This window comes from Trachemys scripta, chromosome 10 (assembly GCF_013100865.1).
Source record: "Trachemys scripta elegans isolate TJP31775 chromosome 10, CAS_Tse_1.0, whole genome shotgun sequence".
Taxonomy (NCBI): domain Eukaryota; kingdom Metazoa; phylum Chordata; order Testudines; family Emydidae; genus Trachemys; species Trachemys scripta.
The window spans coordinates 2475043-2498711 of record NC_048307.1 but is presented as its reverse complement, the minus strand read 5'-3'; the positions used below and the strand labels follow the sequence as shown (position 1 = coordinate 2498711).

The following is a 23669-nucleotide window of genomic DNA, read 5'->3' as shown; positions in this document are numbered from 1 at the left end:
CTTTCTCTCATTTGTTTGAATCCGCTCTGAAATGATATATCTTCTTGGAACCAGAGGTCCCAGATCTTGTCTAAAATCTCGTATTTCAGCCACGCTCTCTTGCGCTCCCAAAACGCATGTGCTATGAACCTGTTGCGCTGGAATCAGGCCAATTTTCCATTTAACTGTGCCTATAAAACAACTTTGAAATATGCTGCTCTTTGTCCAGACTCCTGTGGCCGTGGTACAGGAAAGGAACCAGGGTGGGGAGTAACTTCCTCCTGGGTTAGGTTACAGGCAGGACAAGCGAGGAAAGTGTCCGTCGCTAGCATTTCTGGAGCTGTGCTAGGCCAACAGTCTGTGTCTGGAGGCTGCTGGGCCGTTGTACATACAGTCGATAGCAGTTGGCGTGTAGGCCGTTGTTGGCACGGCAGCCCTTGAGTGCCTCCGAAGCCAAAGCTGCAGCTCCTTGCTGCCAGCGGGGCTTGAATGCGATAATGCGGGGAACAATTCGGGGCTGTGACAGCCCCATGTGCAGCGTTTACACTTCAGCAGGGCTGTCACCGGAACCAGAGACGCAGCAGAAACTTGTTGAACTGCCTCTCCTATGTGGGCGAGTCTTTGCATTTGTGCTGCTAATCGGTCCTTTATGATAGGAACAGGGCTCCATTATCGCTCCCCTCGTTGTATGGACTTGATGTAATTGGATAATGGGCACGCCCAGGAGTGTGGCTCTGTACTGCAATAATTAGCTCTGTTGCCTGCTAGGAAGCACAAGGATTTTCTGGAGTTCCCAGCCTAAATTCACTGTTTGCCGTCCTGCTTTATCTAATAATACAGTTCCCTGCATGAATAAATGGCACCATCTTAATGCTGTTGCTTTATGAAATTCCCCTGTTCCAAGTAATGATTCAGGGATAGTCAGGCTCTGAACTGCCAGTGGGGGGGGAGTTTGGAAAGTCGAAGGCCAGGAAAGGCGCTTGAAGCAGTTGCTGGCTGGATACTCTAAAACGTTGACATTTTTTGAGGACCTGATCCTGTACGGGACTGAGCGTTCTGGTCCTGATCTGCCCAAGCGCTGAAGCACATACTTAACTGTAAGGGCAGGAGCCGTCCCGTGAAGTGGTGACGGTGATGTGAGTTGTTTGGGGTTTGATTGGGATCCAAAGGGGGAGAGGGAAAATGGTAGCGAAAAACAGCCTGTGCATGAAGCAGGACCCCAAGGGGCGGGGAGCCGGCTGGATGAGCAGTGACCTGTTTGATGTGTTTGGTTCCCAGGGGAGCTGGTTGAAAATTTTCCAAGGGAAGCTGTCATGTTGGAAAGTTGGCTGAGATGAAATCGAAATCTTTTGTGGGAAATGATTTGTTTTCACTGGGTTGTTTTGCCTTTTGTTCTAATATCAAAAAATCAAAATGACCAATTTTCGATCAGGTTGTTTTGACGTTTCTGACATTTTGACTTTTCTTTCTGATTTGAAATGAGAACAAATTTTAAAATGTCAGAATTTCCTGGCCTGCAGAGGTTCTGTTTTCTGGTCTGCTCTAGTTCTTCCCTCCATTGGGGGCATTATTAATGGCTCCTCTTTCAGCTAGTGTTAGCATCACTTTATGCAAATTATAGCTAAGAAAAAACCTCCTCTTGAATTTCCAAGTTTAAGGTTTCTTCTGTTTTTGCAATGCCAGTTGTGTGGTTGGTTTTACAGTAGTGGCTAGAGCTTCAACACAGATCAGACGCATTGCGTTAAGAACATAAGAATGGCCCTGCTGGGTCAGACCAAAGGTCCATCTAGCCCAGTATCCTGTCTTCCGACAGTGGCCAGTGCCAGGTGCCCCAGAGGATATGAACAGAACAGGGAATCATCAAGTGATCCATCCCCTGTCAGTCACTCCCAGTTTCCGGCAGGGACAGTCAGAGCATGGGGTTAGGTACTAGACATACATGTAGTAGTGAGACAGCCTAAATAGAACAGACAACATAGGGCGGGAGGAGGAGCGTGGCTGAGCCTTCACCGCCTTAGTGAATTTAGTTGTTTGGGGTTTTAATCTAGCTCCCTGCAGTTTGGCACAGCCACTGCAGTGCTGAAAAGAACAAAAGTAGGAAACGGAAGCAAGTGATTGAACAAGATCTTCTGGCAGCGTCGGGTTAGAAAATTAAAATTTCAAGTGATTGAAAACTGCTAGAAATGCCTGCTAGAAATGATGTACGTTTGTGCATGTGTATTACCTGTGGCAGCCCCATGGTGCAAGGTGCCATATAGACGAGCCCAGAGATGGAGCCTGATGCAAAGAACTTACAATGGAATCTAAAAACATGGACCAGAACCTGTAACTCTTGTTGCTCGGAGCCATCCTATCGCGTTGCAATCTATTAGGAAGGGTGGCTGGAGCCAGCCCCTGGGCTCACTCTCATGCTCTGTAGGAGCAATAATGTTCTCTTAACGAGAATAAAAATCAAGCGAACGTCTGTTCTTCTAACAGAACCATTGCAAATTGCGTGGAAGTGTCTGGCCGAGGTTTCAGGCGCACATAAGGACTAAACGCACTTTTGGGCCTGACGATAAGTGGCTAGAAGGCAGCAGAACATGATCTGCGGAGCACTGGGTCGCTGGGCTACTTCCAAACCTGAGAGCAGCTCTGGTCCAGCTGCTGCCGTGGCCACCAACACTCGGTGCCGGGATGTTCTGCACCCCTCTAGCCCCCATCCGAATAGCGTGGCTTTCTTTCTCCTGTAAAGCAGGCAGTGTGGTTCCATCTGTCTGTCTGAACTGATTTACAGACCGCACACACCACACTGGGCCAGATTGACAAAGGGATTTAGGCGTTGAAAGATGCTGACAGGCCCCTAGTGAGGTTTACAAGCTCACCCAAGTTAAGCCCCTAACTTCCACTGGCTTTCAAGAGGATTTAGGCTTGGTCTACACTACACACTTACTTCGGTATGACTCTCTCACAGTGTGAAAAATCCACATCCCCGAGCAACGTAGTTATACTGACCTTAACCCCCCATGTAGACAGCGCTGTCCCGCTGACATAGCGACCGCCTCTCCCAGAGGTGGGGTTATTAAGCCGTGGGAGAGCCCTCTCCCGTAGGTTTAGAGCGTCTTCACCGGGCGTGCTACTGCGGTGCATACGGTTTGTTCTAAAGCAAAACTGGAATGGTAAATGTATTTAATCTCAGTTTCTGGAACACCATATGTTAGCTGATATGGAATAAAATGGGGCATCGTAAGATCCCCAGCTAAGTAGATAGTGCAGTGTATTGTGACGGGGTGTATCAGCCCCGTGACATGTGTCTATATATTGCCTTAAGTCAAAGGCAGGAAGTGATGGCATAATTTGTCTGGTGTCAGACGGGTGAGACTGTACATTCAGTCCGTGTTCTGTGGTGGACTTTGATCAAGTATCTTATTAAAGTAAAAAGACTTCACTGAATAAAATGGGACATTGTAGCAAATTAAAATGTCATCGAGGTGTTGCATGTTTTTGCTTCCATAATGTAGCGGCTCCCAATGTGGTGGCAGATTATTCTAAGCCTATTGTATTAAGAGGTGTGAATACTGAGTCTGTGGAATGGAGGAGCAAGAGGATGTGAAGCTTAGGTCATTGACTCGGCTTGAAATCCATTATTACGTCTCCGTTTCTGCTGTTCAGAGGCAGTAAGGCAGTATGTAGCACATAGCATGAAACCGAATTTCAGTGATAAAGCTATTAATATGAAGGACTCTCTTGGTGCATTGCCTCGCCGGCTCCATGCTGCTAACTTAGTTGGAATTAGATTTGCCTGCTGTTCAGAGTGGTGTGCTATCTAATTCCCAGGAAGTTGGCTTTCTCCCAATGGGAAATTCATATGGCTGTGCTGTAGGTTGGGTGATCTGTCTGTTCCGTGCTAGGACATGTGGCAACCCCAGAGGGAATGAGAGGCATCGATGTATGTAGGTTTGAAACGAAGGAACCAGTTTTGTTTTGTGTAATCTTGGGAGTGTGGAGTATAGCAGGAACCGACAAGATCTCTGGGTACCTTGTGGCATATGGGCAGTCTTAATACCCACCACCCTTTTTTAATAAACCTACATAAAACTGCCATTTGTAAACTGACATCTTGGGTAATGCACGTCAGGCTCAGAGCTGGCCCTCCCCTTCAACATCAGGACAAGCACCCTACCTGGTGTGGGGGTGTCCACTGCCATCTTGCTCCTCCTGGCACAGCAGCCTGTTCCAAACCCATATCCACTGGGTAGCTCTGGGGGCTGTGCAGTATTCCTGCACCATGGGCGTTGGGGGATTGGCGACCTGCTGAAGCAGAAGACAATCTTCTGGGGGGTTGTCAATGATCAGTCTGTTCCATGCACAGGAAGATGCAATGTGTGCACAGCACTTGCTCCTTCATGCTACCAGAACAGCAGAGGGTATGGGCAGAACAGCCTTAAGAGCATCTTGAATGCTTAGCATTGGCAGTATGAGCGGCAGAGCACAGTTCTCATGCCCTTTATAGCCCGGTCTAAATGCCACTTCCACCAGTGTACCTCAGCCTATTGATGGCGACGGGTTTCAGAGGGGTAGCTGTGTTAGTCTGTATCAGCAAAAACGACGAGGAGTCCTGTGGCACCTTAGAGATTAACACATTTATTTGGGCATAAGCTTTCGTGGGCTAGAACCCACTTCATCGGATGCATGGAGTGGAAAATACAGTAAGCTGTGTGTGTGTGTGTGTGTGTGTGTGTGTACACATGTGCTGTGATATGTATGTATGTGTGTATATCTATCTATCTATCTCTCACAGCACATGAAAAGATGGGAGTTGCCTTACCAAGTGTGGGGGGGGGGGTCAGTGCTAACGAAGCCAATTCAATTAAGGTGGAAGTGGCCTATCCTCAAGAAGTTGACAAGAAGGGGTGAACATCAAGAATCTCATGAGGCTGGCTGTCTCTGCAGCCGAACGCTGTGCCGCAGTGGGTGATGGGGGTGACCATCCCTGCTGTGAGTTATTGACATGTCTGCACACCCCTGTCTCTATGGGCAGGGCTCTGATGTTTAGAAGAGTTTAACATGCTCACCGTCTGGTGGTGGTGCTAGTATGTGCGATGCACACTGAGGTGAGACAAGGGACATGCTCACGGTCTGACTTGGATAAGCATGACAGCTAAATGCAAGCTTTAGTAGTGTCAGAGCTCCTTTGGCCTGGGGTTATTGTGGGAGAGCCCTCTGGGATTCCCTCCGTCCCTCAGAAGTCCCAGGATTCCCTCGGCCAATGAGGTGTGAACAAGGTGGCCCTGCTACTGAGGAAGCCAGTCGCTCAGTGCTGACCCTAGGCCCACTGTTAGGACTGCACATCCTTCCCCCCACCCCCCCATCTATCCCACTTCCCAGGCTGGGTATAGGCACCCCTACCTGCTGAGGTCTATAGCTCCTTCCACCACTGTCCATGGTCTCCTCTCCCCTTGGGTCAGAGCTGTCCACATCTCCCTCCATTTGGGTTCGATTCTTGGCTCTGGATGGGGAGTAGGGTCTAATGGGTTAGGGTAGGAGGGACAGCTATGAATCTGGACTCCTGGCTTCCGTTCTCAGCTCTGCAAATGGTGTCTGGGGCCAGGAACCAGTAGGATACCTGCTGGCTTTGGAAAGCTGTGTATTGCCAATCCATTGCTTTGAGCCCCCACTGGGCTGAGAGGCCCCATGCTAGGCACTATTCAAGAGCGAGTGGTGTGGAGATTTGCAAGAAACACTTAAGAATTTGGGGGGGGAGGAGGGAAGTGGGCAGCAGGGCTGGCTTGTCCTTGGGGCTACAGACAGACCTTTTGGCTACAGCAGTGCCAGTGCATGTGTGTGGGTTCTGTCTTCTGGGGTGCCTTTGTGAGTGGCAGAAACCCACTGAGTGTCTGAGAGATTTCCTTTTGCTGTCTCCTTGGAGCTGGCGCCTGCTGTGGGGACTCAATCCTTGCTATTTACCGAGTTGATGAAGTAGAACATTGACCAAAACTGGAACCAATTATGCCGCGATTAGATAAACGAGCTGGAAGTGCATTAATTAATAACCACCAGCCCAAGAAGATGCAACCTTAATGAGTCCTGTGCTTTTTTCTATTATGTGGAGATATATCCTTCTGCAGCATATTAATTAAATGTTTTAATGCACTTGGGTGTTAATCTGCCTTCCGTACACTCACTGGGCTGCAGTCATTTTTGGATATGTCTACATGGGGGGAACCCTGTGGCAGTGAGTCTCAGAGCCCAGGTCAACTGTGTGGACGTTCGGCTCGGGCTGGCGCTGGGTTCTGAAATCCGGCAGGGTGGGAGGGTCTCAGAGCCCTGGCTCCAGCCTGAGCTTGAACATCTATGCTGCAATTTTAGCTCCAGAGCACGAGCCCACATCAGTTGACCCAGGCTCTGAGACTTACAGCCATGGGGTTTTGCTGGGCGGGCGTACCGTTTGGGGCACGGATGGTGCATGCTGCTGGAAAGATGGTCCTGTGCAGTAGATCAGCCTCTAAGCATTCACTCCACCCAGAAATCCCATCCAGGAATGTGTGAAACAGTTCGTGCCATGTGCGTTTCACCCTGGGCTGGTCACTGGGCAGGGAGGTTCTGGTGATGCATATTGGGACCAGAGTCTGCAAGGGCTGGGCAGCTCTGACCAGGGCAGGGCTGCCCGGGGGGGGGGGCAAGTGGGGCAATTTGCCCCATTCCCCGCTCCCCGCAGGGGCCCCCATAAGAATATAGTATTCTATCGTATTGCAACTTTTTTTTTATGGAAGGGGCCCCCGACATTGCTTTGCCCCGGGCCCCCTGAATCCTCTGGGCAGCTCTGACCAGGGAATAGTTAAAGGGTCAGCGGGAAGTTCTTGAAAATACATCCACATCTCCCTCCCCCTCTGGATTTCCAAGTATGTCCCACCTCTCATGCGTTTGTCTAAGGGGAAGGGCTCTCTCTGCTCTTGTGCATTGTATGGTCCACGCTAAACAAACAATAGTGACAGCTCTGCATGCTAGGAAGGGGAGGGTAATTGATTATGCAGCAGTGTCCAAGAGACGTTTAGGATTTTATTTTTTACACACACACACACACACACACACACACACACACACACACACACACACACACACACACACACACACACACACACCCTATACTGCACTGCATGCTTAGCTAAGAACAGTCTGCTTTTGATTTAACTCCTGTATGCATTTTGCCTTCCTCAGAAACCTTGTGTAGTAGCTGCTACTAGATGCAGGCTACCAGGCTGACTGGAGGACTGGTTTTGATCCAGGGTATTCCTTTAAAATGGCACCAAGTCCAAGGTTTCTTGTCTTCGTTTTTTGTGTCTCAATAAAATTCTGAACTCAGTCATGCTAACAAACCGAGATCGGTGACACTCCCGGGACTGTCGCCATCTTGGCTGACAACCGGGATCGAATTGGGGGATGTCCAAGCTAAGGCAGGAGTCTCCATAGCTTGAGCTCAAGAGCCCGGCGTTGTAGCTGAGACCTGTGGCCCGGGCACAGAGGGGGACACGGAGTGCACGCCGACCAGTGGGTTACACTCCCCCTTCTGCAGTGTGCGCCCCACTGCACAGGGGGGTCAGTATTCCAGATGGGGAAGTGACCTGGCCAAGGGCAGGCAACAGAGCTGGACTGAGAAATTGGCAGCTCCCGGCTTTCGTTCCCAGTCTCACTCCACACTGCCCTGCCTGCCTTCGCCCTCCTGTCATGTGGGTTTTCAAAAAGTGATTTTTTTTTTTCATTAGAGAAGCGAGTGTTTGAAATCTGTTTCTCCTCCTGAGCCCCTCCCTGCCGATACAGCTGGCTGAGTAATTAAAAGATACTGGCTGAATAATTCATATGAAAACTATTGCAAATTTTGTGGAATAAATTATTCAAATGCCCTTCGACCACCTCTACCTGTCCTGGCTCTGTGAGGGTGAGCTCGGCACATCTCTCTCATTCCCATGGCAACAGAGTTGGGTCCCGAGTACAGGGTAGCACAGAGAGGGTCTCTATCATGTAAGTCCCTCCAAGTGCCAATGCCCCCTGCAAAGTCAGGTCTAAGTAATTAGGGCTCTGGCAACGCAACAGTGGTTTGAACCTGCACCTCCCAGGCCGGTGCCTTAACCTCTGAGAGGGAGCCAGCCCCACCGTCCTGACACCATTCCACGGTCCACAAACCAAGTGAAAGGGTTTAGGGTTATTCCAATGCAGAGCAAAGACACATTCCAAACCCTGAAAGGTTGCTGGGAAATGTTTAAGGAATACGTGGCTAGCCAGGGATTTTGTTCAGCCTGGAAGGGCTTTTGCTCATTTGGCATCCAGAGCTTAGTTCTGACTCCGTCCGTGCAGCAGCAGGAAAAGTATCACTTTATACTGAGTGACGGGGATGTCTGTTTGGAGTCCAATTCAGGAAAGGATCCCTTTGTTCCAGACCAGTCCAGAAGCACGTGCCCAAGTTTCATTGAAGTCCAACAGGATTGAAGCATGGCTGATGTCCTTTCCTGAACTGCAGCCTTCTCCGGAGTTCGTATTTTTTGAGCATGTGTGAACAGTGCTAACGTCCTCTGCAGAATCCAAACTTATCGCAGAGCAGCCACCTTAAATGTGATTGTAATATTCTTATTGGTAACTATTAGCAGTGAAAATGTTTTTGCTTAAAGATGCATGTAGCTGTCACAATTTGAGAGAGAAATATTTTGTAATAGAATTTAATAAACTAAGAAATGCTATAAATTTCCAGCATAAAACATGTCTCTCCTCGGCCATGCCTGAGAACTCTATGCCAGTCCTAGTGGGATTATATAGTATGTCTTGATATAACTGTGTGTGAGAGAGAGAGAGATTCTTTAAAAATCACTTCTCCTTAGCTAAGTTGCTGCTTCCCACTTGAAGAACTAGAAAGTTATTTAAGGTCAAAGGAGGAGCATTATGCAGAGGTTTCTATTTTTTTAATGACTTGATAATTTTATTTCCATTAATAACATTTCTAGCTGTGCATGCTGAGATAATGACATCGGGGTAATCAAATCTCATGCTTCCGGGCGTAAACTGATTGACTGCAAGGGTCAGGAATTCTATTTGCCCCTCACCTAAAGCATTGCACAATGGCCCAGATAAATGATGCAGGGGTTTTATTTGCCTGCCTCCAGAATGTGTTATGTTGGCCAGTGCTGACTGTGGGATACCACCCTGGGTGCAGCGTTGGTCTGATCCGCTATGGTTTGCCTTTTTTTTCTCCCTGTGGCTGGAAGGCCCGTGGGGAGTGCCGGCGTTGAGTGAAAGAATGGGTGAAGTTACCAGTATTTGAAGCACAAGAGAGCTTGCCATGATGGGTGTTAGATTCCCTACGTTGCCAGCACACACAATAGCATAAGCATTCCAGGGAATCCTAGAATATCAGGGCTGGAAGGGACCTCAGGAGGTATCTAGTCCAACCCCCTGCTCAAAGCAGGACCAATCCTCAGACAGATTTTTGCCCTAAATGGCCCCCTCAAGGATTGAACTCACAACCTTGGGTTTAGCAGGCCAATGCTCAAACCACTGAGCTATCCCTCCCCCCGGGAAATGTGAGGGGTCCTTGTATTTCCGTGCATCTCCTCCGTAGGGAGATTGAGGGTGATGGGAAGAGCTTTCCTGTGGTAACCAGTGTTGAAATCACTCTAGTAATTGCTCTGGATGCAATTGGCTTTTTCCACACCTTTGAGCTAGGGGAAGAGGCTGCTGTACAAAGAAAGTCCTGCCATGGTGAGGATGGGCGGAATGACTGACCACGCAGGCCCTGCTGCGTCCAGAACCACGTGGGCACTCGAGTTTGCTTGATCTGTGACGGCCATTCGGGTGCTGAATAATGGCCTCTTGCTCGTGTGGGTTTAACAGATGAAACCAGCCATTTTTGTGCTGTCTTGAGCAAAACGAAGGAGGAGGGATTGAATATTGGCCCAGAGCTGAATGAAACCTTAGTGGGGTGACCGTCTCCATAAACTGTGTCCAGAACCAGACTTGACCCCAAGGAATTTCAATGGTCATAAATATTACAGAGCAGTGATGTGCTACTAATGCCCCCACAAAATAAACCTTCCCCATACCTGTAAAAAGCCCCGTGTGCCAGAATACAGGATTTTACAACAAGTAGGCGTGAGACTCAGATGCTTTCTTGTGTAGCCCTCTCTAGCCAAGGAAGGAAACAACAGTACTGGGCAAAACCAATGGACCTTGAGTCCACATGGCCAGATGTGCTTTGCTGGAAAGGTTTGTACTTCCTGAAATACGCTTTCTATTGCTAGTACTGCATTACCCAGAGCACCGCTTGGTTTTGCCACCGGATTCAGATCACAGAGGATATCTTGTCTGGGGCATCTCACTCACTCAACATTTTGATGGGCATTTATTGGCAATTTTTTTTATAGACCGTGGTTGAATTATCCAATAATAGAGTAATGGGTCAAAACCAAGGGCAGAGGTAGAGAGGTGTGTGTGTGTGATATCAAACTAACCAAGAAATTAAGAACTCAATTATGGGAAAGGCACTGGACAAGGGAAGCCTTGGAGAAGAGATTCTTAGCTGTATGCAGCTGTATGGGCAGTTTTTGTGCTTGGCTTTTAATACAAAACACTTTCATTTTAGGAACCAGCATTTAGGGATTACTTATGTTTGTTTACGAATACGATAACGCTTGCTTTCTTTAGACTTGTATTATTAGTTAGATAATGGCTTGTTGGGACCTAGTTTTGGATTCTTTTTTTTTTTTTTTTTAATACATTTTGTGTTTCATTATTCAAAAATGTGGTTATAATGATAGGCTTTTTCTATTAAAAAAAAACAGATAAAAGCACATCACAATCATGAGAAAATATGTATTCTTCTCCCCAGATACGGGTGGGGGGAGGAGGGGAAATCATTGTGGTTGTATTGGAGCAGAGCCTTTTCATGACCCTTGGAAATTAAACTCATTACTTAGAGATTTCACATAGCAGATTTCCAGTTCTCAAGCCATTTTTGTGTGGATGGTACAAAGCCTTCTCTAGAAGATTTTGACTGAGAGTCCAAATTAAGCCACAGAATAGCTACTGTGTATCTTCTGAGGCACAGAGTTGGTATTAGTATTGACTTTACAAAATGATTAATTTACTAATGGCACATGAAAGTAATTGTCTGAATGAACGCTGTAAAATAAATGAAGTCACGCTGTTTGTGTCTGTGAGCTATTATAAAGGAGAATATGGCACTGCTATTAATAACTTCCTACTGTATTAAATTCTGATCCTGTTCTATATTGCTAAATACCCCATAGACGTTCATGTTTATGATGTGCACACAGTCATCAAAGACAGATACTCATCAGGTCACCATAAATGAATAAAGATTGTCCTGTTACTTTCAGTTCTCTGGAGCCACTGGACACGCCTGTTGAAATGTGTGGACTATGGCAGAGTCTCCTGTGCTTCTGTGGAGCTGGCAGTAGTTCAGACAAGAGTCTTTGCCATGATATAACCGTCTATAACCTTAGCTATCCCAAGATAGCTTGGATCAGACTTTTAACCTCCCTTCTTGAGCCACAAACAGCTTCTTTAGAGAGCTCTTTGAGGCTTGATTCACTTACTGTTACCGGTAGCACAGTGGAGAAATCACCCCCCCCCCCCCCCAAGGACTGCTGCTTGTGTATTGAGAAGTTATTCTGAAAAGGCTATTCCTGATTAAATCCCTGTGTGAACACTCTGATTCCAGAACGGGAGTGCCTTTATTCCGAATTAGTTTAATTCTCACGGGAAGTGGATTAAGCTAAGGGTATGTCTGCACTGGAAACTCGAGTCGACCTACATGGGGTTGACTTGCAGCCACGGCAGTGATTACTGCTTTGTTGCATGTCCACGCTACTCTCCTTGGGTTGGTGGGGCACATCCTCACTGGGAGCGCTTCCACTGACCTAGGTGGGGCACTATGGGGAGCTGAGAGCCCGGTCTCTAAGCTCCGCTGGCAGCTCCCTGCCGGGAGCCTGGCTGCCCCACAGGCGCCCCCCCCCCCACTCCCCATTCCCAGGTGGGAGCAGGTTCTGGCCACCCGGGCTTCTCGCCCCGGCTCCCAGTCCGGAGCGGGATTCAGCTGCCCAGCTCTCCAGGGGAGCAGGGGGCAGCTGGGCTCTAGCTCCCCGGCTTTCTTGTCAATTAGGACTGTGAAATTGACAAGACCGCCGATGTAAGGGACAGTGTCCTACAGACACTAGGTAGCCCTGACTCCTCTGACATAAGCCCTGCACCTCTCTTAAAGGTGGGGTTCTGACGTTGGTGTAGCAGGGCACTTCCCTCGGCGGGAGCAAGGCTGTAGCGGGTACGCTGACATAATTAGGTCGACCTAAGCTGTTTTACATTGACCTAACGGTGTAGTGTAGACCAGGCCTAATTCAGAATAAGTCATTTAAGAGTGTCAGCTTGTGGACTTACTCAGGAATAGCAAATCTTGCTTTAAATTCACACCCTGCCTTATTGTAGATTATTTTTTATATGTAGACAAGTCCATAGTCATCTACCTGGAAATGACCTTACTCAGGTGAAGGGATGGTGCACTCTTGAGGGCAGAATTTTACTTGTATTTTTTTACTGTCCCTTTTCCCTTCCACTCCCCAAATCATCCCAGAAGAAGTCATTGGACATAATACAGCAGAATTGTCATGTGTTGAAATACCAGACTGTCTGATATCTACAGAGTTTAAAAAAACAACAACCCAAAACAACCCATCTGGATTTTTAAAAATTTTCCAATACCATTTTCCATCTGGTTCCCTGTGTGGGGTGCTGGCTGGGTTTGTCGTAACGACAGACATTAAGTGGAACAGGAGTGCCTGAATTTGCACAAAAGTGTTTTTTGTTTGATTATTCATCTCATTAGCATTTAGCATCTATGCAGCTGGATTAAATACGTGGAGAGAGAGAGAGAGAGAATAGGTAATGACATCGTAATCTCCTGTATAAAGGGAAATAATGCCAATATTTCTTTATATACTTACCCAGGCCCTTAGGAAGGTAAGATTGGGAATAAGACCTTTTTCTCCAATGGCTTATCCTCCCACACGGGTCAGGAGTTGCTGCAAAGGGATCATCAGCAAAATACATCTGGTACCATCTTTTATACAGATGTTGGGCTTTGGTATTTTCTGAACTAATAGCTTGAAGACTGTCTTTAAGGGAGGGGAGCTTCTTGTGATTGTGATGGGGGTGAAATCATCCACACTTTGTATCCTTGGGGAAACAAAGTGGTTGTCTTAGCCAGCATCTGCCAAGAGTTACTATACTGGAATATCTTGAATGTTTCCTTCCACATAATAGGAAATAACTACGTAGTCTCAAATACTGTTGGTGAATGTTGAGTGGCAACCTCTGTACTCTTGAGCCTTGACGTGGGCACTGTTGGCCCATAATCTTGCAGTAAAGAGAGACAACCTGTTCCAGACGTATCCTGATCCTCTGTGGGTCCTTGCCCACTACATATTTTTCTTATCTGGCTGTCCATAATGAAGTCAATCCTGTCCCCTCTTCTGCCAAAGGGGCAGGAAGGTTCTTTGATCCACATGGCTTGGTCATCTTTTGACTTTGAAGAATATTTAGTGCTATAAAATCAATGATCCTGCCCAGGTATCTTTGATTGGATTGCAGGCTAGTCCCTTGCAGCTTTGCCTTTCTGTGTTTCGCATGCTTCTGTTGAAGGTGTCATGTTTGATGAATGAGCTCGTTTATAAATGGAGATTTGATTTTTGGCTATGAGTTAGATTCCACGGAGCCGGAAATTGGGCTGTGTTTCAGGAGGACAGAGCTAGATTGCAGAGTTTGAAGCAGTAATCCCCTTTGAAAAACAAACTGGCTCCCGGTCCTGCACTAAGAAGGCTTTCCAGAAGACTAGGGAGGCCTATTTGAAAGCGACTTGGATCTTTACAAGTAATCCCTAATGCTCTGTATTCACATACAGCAGGCCTGGTTAGTATTCTCCTCTGGGGCAGAATATTGGGTGAAATCCTGGTTCCATTGAAATCCATGGCCAAGATTTTCCACATTGCTTTTTCCTTCCCCCACCTAGAGTTCTGGGGCCCTCTTATTTGATTCCATAATAGGTAGGTTAGACAAGCTGACTTTGCAAATTAACCCTTTCACGGTCACCCCCCCCCGCCCAATTTAGCACCTGATGGAGCCTCTTGCTAGTGGTTGTATCCAGTGGCTACAGTAGATTGGAAGAGGAGGCGTTTTCCCTCCGCTTTCAGCAGAGGGGCAGCTACATCCTCCATATTTTTAACCCCTTGTTGTCTGTGCCTCAACGCATCCGGTGGGACTTCTCATCTGGACTATCTTCTCCTCAGCCCGGCAGCCTGAGCACCAATGAGATCGTGCTTTGAATGCTTGGCAACTCTTCAACATAGAATGATCTAATCTGTTTCCCCAGCCTAATTTTATTTTATAATGCTGCAATCCAATTAGAAGCACTTGAGGTCTCCTGCACATCTCCCCTCCCCCACCTGCTTTATCTCCTCTGATTAATTCAGTTTGAATTCAGTTAAAATTATCTTTAGCCCATGCTCACCGAGCACTGTGGCTAGATAAATATTGCCTCGCTCTGGATCCAGTAGCTCATGGAAATTGCCTGGTTCCAGAAATTATGTAACCGCTCTCTGTTGTTCTGCTGCAGATTCCCTGCAAATTCCCCAAGAAAGGCGACAGTCCTATTCTAATTGTAAAGCTTAGAAATGACGTCCCAGCCTGTTGTGATTCCCAAGGCTGTCCTCCCAAAATGGACTTGAGCACTTAGTTTACCAAGAAAGCCAAAGGACATACATGGGACTTGCTGTGTCTGCGTTGTGGGTGTTTGGCTGTCCCCCTTCCACACACACACACACACACACCCACACACCTCTCCCCCCTGGCCGTCGACTCCATTCTCTCAAGTCAGGCACCTACTTGGGGTTTGCTTTTTTGCCTTTTTTTTTTTCTTTCTTTCTTTCTTTCTTTCTTTCTTGCAAATAAATAGTTAGAACTCCTGTGATAAACCCACTGTGTCCGTTTTAACCCTCCTTGGGTTTGTGGAACGTAGTTCCTTTTCCAGCGTCTGCAGGGATTAGACGGGTTACGATTACTGGTGTTTATAACTAGTGGAACTCAACAACAACCTGATGTAAACTTCTGCTGAGGCTTCCTCCGGGAAGGTGGCTGTTCTGCGTTTCCCTCCAGTCTGTAGCTCTCTCATGTGCTCTGGCCCAAGGAGAGGCTCCCACCTCCCTTTTTATATTCTAGCCCCACTTGCAGCATGACTCATTGTAATTATCCTGACTCTGAATTCAGGGCTTTAGCAGCTGAACCTAGAGTGACTCAACAGAAGAGCCCTGCATTAGAATCTGCCACCCTGATTAAACTTCCCTAATGTCTAATTTGCTCTTGCAATGGTCGTCACTTCGCTCTTTCCGTTGTCCTTCCTAGGACAGAGGAGGGCATTTGCTGCCCAGGCACTAGTCTATATCCTGAACCTAGTTTTTCATCCTCTTGTTCTTCGAGGGAAATTTAAATTCAAATCGGTGCTGGTCTCTTCTTACAAAAGAACCCTGGATCTCATTCTTTGTTTTATTTTACGGTTTGCAATGCGCAGGTTTTAGTGGGGGGAGGGATAGCTCAGTGGTTTGAGCATTGGCCTGCTAAACCCAGGGTTAGGAGTTCAATCCTTGAGGGGGCCACTTAAGGATCTGGGGCAAAATCAGTACTTGGTCCTGCTAGTGAAGGCAGGGGGCTGGAGTCAATGACCTTGGGGGTCCATTCCAGTTCTAGGAGATAGGTATATCTCCATATATTTAAAAAAAAAAAAGTTCTCTCTTCTCAAAAATAGTTTTCAAAGTGCCTAAGGGCCAGATTTCTGGAGGTGTTTAGGCTCCACAAGATCCTTATAGGCACCGGTAGTGTTTGCAAATGTACCTAAGCAGGTTAGGCAATGAACTCTCTCTGAAGTCAATGGGAAATGGGTGCCTGTGTTTTGTGGATCCCACTAAATGCCTAATTGCATCTTTAGGTGCCTAAATACCTTTATAAATCTAGCCCTAATTAATTTAGGATGTTCCATTGATTGTTTTAAATGGGACTAGTGTTCATAAATCACATATCAGAGGGGTAGCCGTGTTAGTCTGGATCTGTAAAAAGCAACAGAGTCCTGTGGCACCTTATAGACTAACAGACGTTTGCCGCTCTTTATAAATTACATATGCAATCTTGAAAATCTCTTCCTCCATGTTTGTTTTATTTAGACTATTGGCAGGGAACTCTCCTATTATGTCTAAGTGAAAGGACCCTGGTCTCAGACCCCGGTCTTGAACCTCAAATATCAGGGGGTAGCCGTGTTAGTCTGTATCTACAAAAACAACAAGGAGTCTGGTGGCACCTTAAAGGCTAACAGATTTATTTGGGCATAAGCTTTCGTGGGTAAAAATCTCACTTCAGAAGAAATGAGGTTTTTACCCACGAAAGCTTATGCCCAAATAAATCTGTTAGTCTTTAAGGTGCCACCAGACTCCTTGTTGGTCTTGAACCTGGGTCCATCAAATTCTTGGGAAGCAGCCTTGGCCATTGTGTCATACCAACTCATTGAATTACCAGGGAATTCATAACTAGCTTTCAGCGGTTCCACGACCTGCTTCCTGATTGGCCACATGGTCTTGACTCTGATTGGCTGGTAGCCATATATAAATTTCCTGCTTCCTGTCTGGCCTTGTCTGAGCAACAAGCCATTGCCTGTTGGTTGCTACTCAGATGCATCTTGAGTGCCTTGCTGCCTCACCTGACCCCGCCAGCAGCCTTGCTCTGCCTTCCCCTTGGATTGTGTCTCCTGGCCGTTGGACCTCTTGTGTGAACTCTGACCACTGATCTGGACTATCCTTCGACCTGCCTGACTCCTGGGTGTTATGCTAAAACACACTTATGGTTGCTGTATAAGTAAAAATAATGAAGTGAAATTGTTCCTTCAAAACACAATGTATAATTGGAATGTGGAACTCATTGCCACATGAAGTCATTGAGGCCAAGAATTTAGTACAGTAAAATGTGGATTATACATTTATATGGATGAAAAGAATATCCACGGTTAATGCTAACAAAATTTTTGAAAAGGGATGTTAAACCTTGTGTTTCAGGGCCTTAGCCAATCTCTAACTATTAGAGAGCTGGCAGATTATCTCACATCTGCTATTGCAGGATTCTTACACCTTCCTCTGAAGCATTTCTGAAGCTCACCACCAATAGGGACAAGATACTGGATTAGATGGACCGCTGGTATGAACTGGGATGGCAGTTCATTTCCTCTTAACCAGCAGGAGGAAGAAAGGGAACTTCACAGTCCTACATTTGAATAGAATGTCCATTACATGTGTATTTATTTTGTATTAATCATTCCTATTACGATCAATGTCTATATTAACACAGTTTTCAGTCAGCATTTCAATGTAATGTCAGTCAGTTATGCCATGTCATAAGCGTATGGGACAGAAATATTTTTAAGGAAGCTGAATAGGGCTGCAGATATCTTTGTAGTTTTAACATTGAATGTACTTTTTATTTTTTTCCCTAGTAAGAGACGCCAGAAATCTAGTTCCTATGGACCCTAATGGCTTGTCAGACCCTTATGTGAAACTTAAACTAATCCCCGACCCGAAAAGTGAAAGCAAACAGAAGACCAAAACTATAAAGTGCTCTCTGAATCCTGAGTGGAATGAGACTTTTAAATTGTAAGTAGAGTAACACAAATTTAATATTGTAAAGTAGACCCTCTTGTCTCCAGAATGACTGTGAATGTGTTTGCTGGGCTTTAAGTATCTGAAATATTCAGCTGATTCAATGGAGAAGTAACTTTTTTCCTGTCATAATAAATGTCTCGGAAATGCTTTAACTTCTGCTCTGTGCACTGATCAAAGTCTTGCATTTCAATGAAAGAACTTTACATTCTCCATTTGAAATGTGCGCTATCAGCAAATTAAACATTAAAGAAACGTATTGTCGCTGAAGACCATCACTTCATTTCATATTCATTTATTTATTGAACGCACGCGCGAAGCATGTGGAATTGCGGAGATAACTTCCACTACAGACATTTTGCTTCTTCCCCTCCTTTATTGCAGTCAGCTGAAAGAGTCGGACAAAGACAGAAGGTTGTCAGTGGAGATTTGGGACTGGGATCTGACCAGCAGAAATGATTTCATGGGGTCTTTGTCGTTTGGGATTTCTGAGCTGCAGAAAGCAGGCGTTGATGGATGGTAAGACTAAATTTGCTCTAAAGCCAGAGAGCTCTGAACACAGCAGTGTCACCTTGTACCCTGTAGCAACCTGTCATTCTGTGGAGGGCTAGCAAACTGTTGAAACAACCATTTTAGTCCCCAAGTCCCCTGTGTTCCACACAAAGTGTCCCATCACTCTGATTGCTATCAGTGATTTACATCCACAATAAAGAATCGTGCAGCTGAGGTCCTAGAACGAGAGTAGTGAAGGGAGGAATTCCTACCGCATTTTGAATTTCCTTCACTGGGTTACTTAAATTGTGTGTCCCCTTCATTGTGTTTTTTTGGTCACACGTTGTTGTGTTTCACGTTTGGGCTCTGGCTGGTTGGGAGCTCTGAGGATTTCCCATTTGTATAGGCCAGGGGTAGCCAAACTTACTGACCGTCCGAGTCACATACAACCATCTTCAGAAGTTTGAGAGCCAGGACGCACTTGTGGGGCTCGGGGCTTCAGCCCCATGAAGCTCCCAGCCCTGGCAGGTGCTCTCCATGGGGCTGAAGCCCCGAACCTCAGCAGGCACGGCCGTGGAGCTGAAGCCCCAAGACCTCTCTCCCTGCTGGGCAGAAGCCGGAGATGACACCTTGTGGGGGGGGGGGGGCACATGTGGTCACTTTTCCTCCTCCCTCCCCCCCACTCACCGATTTTTGCCAGGGTTGCTGGCTCCGCTCAGTCACATGGTGCCACCAAGCCCTCTCCCTGCATGGCAGCTATGGCTGTGGGGAGAGGCGGTGGCAAACAGCTGGGAGCTGCTTTTGCTGCTCCCTCTCCCCATGGAGCTAAAGCAGCAGACCCCTCCCTGCAGCTCCCAGCCCTTTGCTGCTACTTCTCCACAAGGAGCTAACACTTGGGAGCTGCAGGGAGGGACTGCTGATGGTAAGGGTGTGTGTGTGTGTGAGACTCAAGATGTTGGGGGGTGGGAACAAAGCTTTAAATTATGACCCCACTTTCAGCAGGCACCAATCATCTCTGTCAGAAGCCCCTAACCCCACCACCTTACTGCAGGGCAGAAGCCCCGAGCGCGCCCCCCCCCCCCCTCTGATAGGTGGAGAATGAGCGGGAGTTTGTGGGGGCTCTGTGAGCCGCACTTTAACTGTAAAAAGAGCCGCATGGAGCTCACAAGCCACAGTTTGGCCACCCCTGGTCTAGGCACACATCAAAATGATACAACATTTAATTTAATGTACTTGCATCTGAAGAAGTGAGGTTCTTACCCACGAAAGCTTATGCTCCCAGTACTTCTGTTAGTCTTAAAGGTGCCACAGGACCCTCTGTTGCTTTTTACAGATTCAGACTAACACGGCTACCCCTCTGATACTTAACATTTAATTCGTAATCCCAAATCCCAGCATTTGTCCTGCATGTTAGTATGTAGGTTTCAAAACTTCAAATGTATTGGGCTACAAGGGAGCATGAAAAATGTAATCTAGGGTGATTTTAACAATAGTCTCGTGGCTTCACGTACCCAGCAAGGAGCCTTTGTGCTGATCACAGTGTGAATCCAAAGAAAAGCCAGTGGTAGCTAGTTAAGGGAGAGAGTAGAGCAGGAACATGAATTATGTCGGAGGCTGTTGCTTCTGCAGCCCGTGGACTAGCTGAAATGATGATTAGAGGTTTCTTTCAATGAAATGAGAAATCCTGTCCAAAGCATGTAATTATTGTCACTTGTTACCATACGAAAGATGAACACAGTGGGCCCATAAAAATCATGTTGTATGGGCTCTGTTCATTTTCATGTTATCTTCCCCAGCAGGTTTCATGCCATTTTAATTTCCTTTTGTAGTCACTGAGGCTTGAGAGATATGTTACCTTACCATATGAAGTATAGTAATTTAAACGGGTATTGTATGTGTCTTGCAAGCAAAAACCAGACGGACCACTTATTATGGGAGGCAAAAAGCTTCCCTGGATTCTCCACTTTTTCCTTGAAGAAACTGCCTTGCAGATATAGAGAGAAAAATGTGTAAGAGCCCATATTTCTAATTTGGCTCAGAGCAGTTAGAGAAGGAACGTTTAGAAAACAGAATAATCAACAAACGTCATACAGCTGTAATCTGTTCTTTTTAACTGGTGGTGGCATACTATAAAAATATGTCTGCACATCACTCATTTGCCCTATTTGCATCTTGTCCAGGTTCCCACTTGATCTCTGCAGAATAGCTCCTGGAGGGGGAGGAGTGTGTGTGTCGGGGGGGGGGGGGCGCAAGAAGGCCTGATAAGGCATTTGTAAATATTAAGCAGGTCCACCCCTGTTTAAGGCTGAGGAGTGGGACTACACCTTTTACACCTCCAAAATCTGGGTTTCTGGATAGAAGCGTCTGTGTCATTATAAAAGTACAGAGCAGCTCCAGGAATAGCCCCTGCAGAATCCACCCGGAAGGTGCACGGCTGGGCTGCGCGCTGCTCCGTGATGGGTAACTTGCCTCGCTAGAGGAACACACAGCTCTGCAATGGAACAGCCAGTTACATTCGTACCTCCTGCCTGGTAGGAGTTTCTGCTAATGAAATAGACGTAAGGATACCCTGCCTCTCACATTTAGAGCTGTCAGTGCCTGGCAAACGTTAGTGATGCCTCTCAGCTCCACTAGAAGGCAGGTCTTACGAGCCTCACTGTGCATGCGGATGGAGAAGCTGAAGCGTAGAGACAGAAGTTCCATGCAGCAATGAGATCAGGAATTAGAGATCCCATCTCTCGAAACCACGTTCAGGTCCCCTGGGCCTCACCCCCTTAAAATATACCTGAAATGGAGGCAGTGTCTGTCTCCTGGAAAGAAGCTAAATTACAAATCCCTCCAAGGCTTATGGTCGCCTGCAGGCCTGTGTGCACTTCAGCTGGGATCAGGCCATCACCCCCTCCTAGCGCAATGGAAAGCATGAGCCAGAGTTTCTCATGGAGTTTTACAAATCATGTAAGTGGAGATCTAAGTAATTTTCCCTGTCACAGCGTTTGGCTAGAATAAACTCTGGGAGAAAGCTCTGATGCATATTTCATATCTCAACAACTGCAGTTAATGGAGAAAGCAGGCTCAAAGGAAGAGGCCGTCCCTGTATTATGCAAATACCACTTTGTTCATTCACTGTAGACACAAGGCTCTCTAGATAACATCCAGCCGATAACGAGAACGGCCCCTCGCAGACTGCTGTGGAAAGGAATTCACTGAGGGAGCCCAGGCTTTGCCCGGGGCTGAATAAAATACCTCCGATCTGAATGACATTTCCATGATTTCTGTTAATTGCTGGCTAAGCTCTCCACCCCCTCCCCGGTTTTTGTGGAAATCTTTGCTTTACACTTCATGGCTGTGGCTGTTCTCCGAGGCAGCGGAAGCTCGCTTTGAGTGGGGATGCAGACAATAGGAGGGGGAGTAGGATGGGTGATGTGCATGGGGAGCTACTGAGACTTGAGTGGGTGGGCAGCTGGCTCCAGGCTGGGAGGGCGAGTCCCGGCCATTTGCATCTCTCTCACTAGCTGCCGGGGTAGCTGCTCCTAGTCCTGGCCTGATCGCCTAGCTTCCGGCCCGCTTCCCAGCCTGACTTCAGGTGCTGCAGCATCTGCTCCAGCCCCTCCCGTCCTGCTCTTGCTCCACACAGTTTACAGGGAACATTGGTTCCCAGATTATGCAGCGGAGCAACACGCAGGGGCAGAAACAACTGTCAGGCCCCTTGATTTTTCCATTGCAGCAGCACTAGCCCCTGCCATCCCTGATGGCTCTGGCGATGAGCGGTTGGCCTGCTCTTCTGGTCCTGGGCCCCCGGGAGCAGACTAGGTCAGCAATGCCAAAATCTCTATCTTTGGGGAGGGGGCATTCCCACTGGTGCTACTACCAGTTTCACTGCCTTGGTTGAGCGGGCATGATTCAAAACCCACTGAAGTCAATTGAAAGACTGATGACTTTAATGGACTTTCAGTCAGGCCCCTAGTTTAAACCAGGCTCCAATGGCTCTTGGTGTCTATACCATTTGGCAAACCCCCCCATCAAGGTGCCTTGTTGAAGGGCATTATGCTGTTGTTTGTGTGTGTGTGTGTTTGGGGGGGGACAACCAAACGCCTGCACGGTGTTCCAGCGACACAGCTGGAAATCTGATGAAGGGGGTATTGTGAGTATAAAGAGCTGCATTCTTTCAAACCCAGGAGATCATCATCGGTGCAGAAGGAAAAGGGAACGGAGCAGGACAGTTGTGTTTAACAGCCAAGCCAAAAGCAGGCTGGAGCCATCCGTCTCGGATGGTTTAGACCCAACAAATCCTGCATCTTGGGAGGGGGGTTAGACTCGCTGACCCTGGCGGTCCCTCCTAACCCTGTGGTTCTATGATTCTGTGACTGGTGTCTGAGGTTCAGGGCTGTCCTAGTTACATGCTGTTCTTGCTCTGTGCATCTAGGTTTAAACTGCTGAGCCAGGAGGAGGGGGAATACTTCAACGTCCCGGTTCCCCCCGAGGGAGAAGAAGGAAACGAGGAACTCAGGCAGAAATTTGAGGTGAATGGAGTTTTCTCAGACACCCACAACCTTTCCTTATAGCCAGTACTATGTGGGCTGCCTGGAGTCCTGGGGTGAAAGGTTGTTCTCAGTAAAGGGCATTTCTACCCTGCCCTCATCTCACCAAGGAGGGAGGGAGGGAAGCTCTGCTCCAACTCCATGCTCTTCCCCGTCCCCTTTCCTGCCTGTGTAGCTATGGGGCAGGGCTTCGTTCACTCTTGTGCTCTTTCGTGAGTAGCCTGCCTGCATTCATCCCACCCAGAGCTGTGCACTGGGTTTGTGGGGGGAACTAATGAAAGATCACTTCAGAGACTTGAAGCCTCTCGGCTGTTTTTTACCTGGATGAGTTAAGTGATCAGTGCAGAAGCTTACTAAATTCATGGGTATATGTGGAGGCAACACTTTTACTGTGTATGCAGTGTTGGTGCAGTCTTGTTGGCCCTAGGACATTAGAGAAACAAGGTGGGTGAAGTATTATCTTCACTGGACACTTTGTTGGTGAGAAAGACAAGCTTGCAAGTTTTGGAAAGTTTGTTTCTCTCACCAAGAGAAGTTGGTCTAATAAAAAATTTGACACCCCCCCCCCACCACCACACACACTTTTCCTGTGTCCATGAACACTTGCCCCTCCCCCCGCCATGTTGGAACCCCAAGGAACGTTGCTGTTCTAGGCATTCGTTCTATTTACCCTGTTTCCTGGGACTCCATACATGCAGAAGACACAGCAATGAACTGAGGTTTTCTGCTTCTGAACAGCCATTTGTTTAATGACACGAGAACTTGCCCCCATTTGCCCAGTCTTCAAATAGCAAAACTCCAGAGTTGGAGGTTTTGTGTACAACATTCAAGCTTTTGATTATTGCGATTGAGGCCAGATCTGCAGCTGGTGTAGATCCATCCAAGTCCATGGAGCGAGGCCGATTTACGCCAGCTGAGTGTCTGATGCTGTGCA

General features: G+C 47.3%; 1 protein-coding gene across 3 annotated transcripts in view; it reads left to right on the top strand.

The window, feature by feature from the left end:
• Positions 1–23669, top strand: part of PRKCB (protein kinase C beta) — a 241020-nt gene that overhangs the window by 146004 nt on the left and 71347 nt on the right. For all 3 annotated transcript variants that reach the window (XM_034784757.1, XM_034784756.1, XM_034784758.1), the window contains 3 exons: positions 17543–17699; positions 18090–18224; positions 22621–22717. In XM_034784757.1, coding sequence (XP_034640648.1) covers positions 17543–17699; positions 18090–18224; positions 22621–22717 — 389 coding nt within the window. The remainder of the gene's footprint in view (positions 1–17542; positions 17700–18089; positions 18225–22620; positions 22718–23669) is intronic.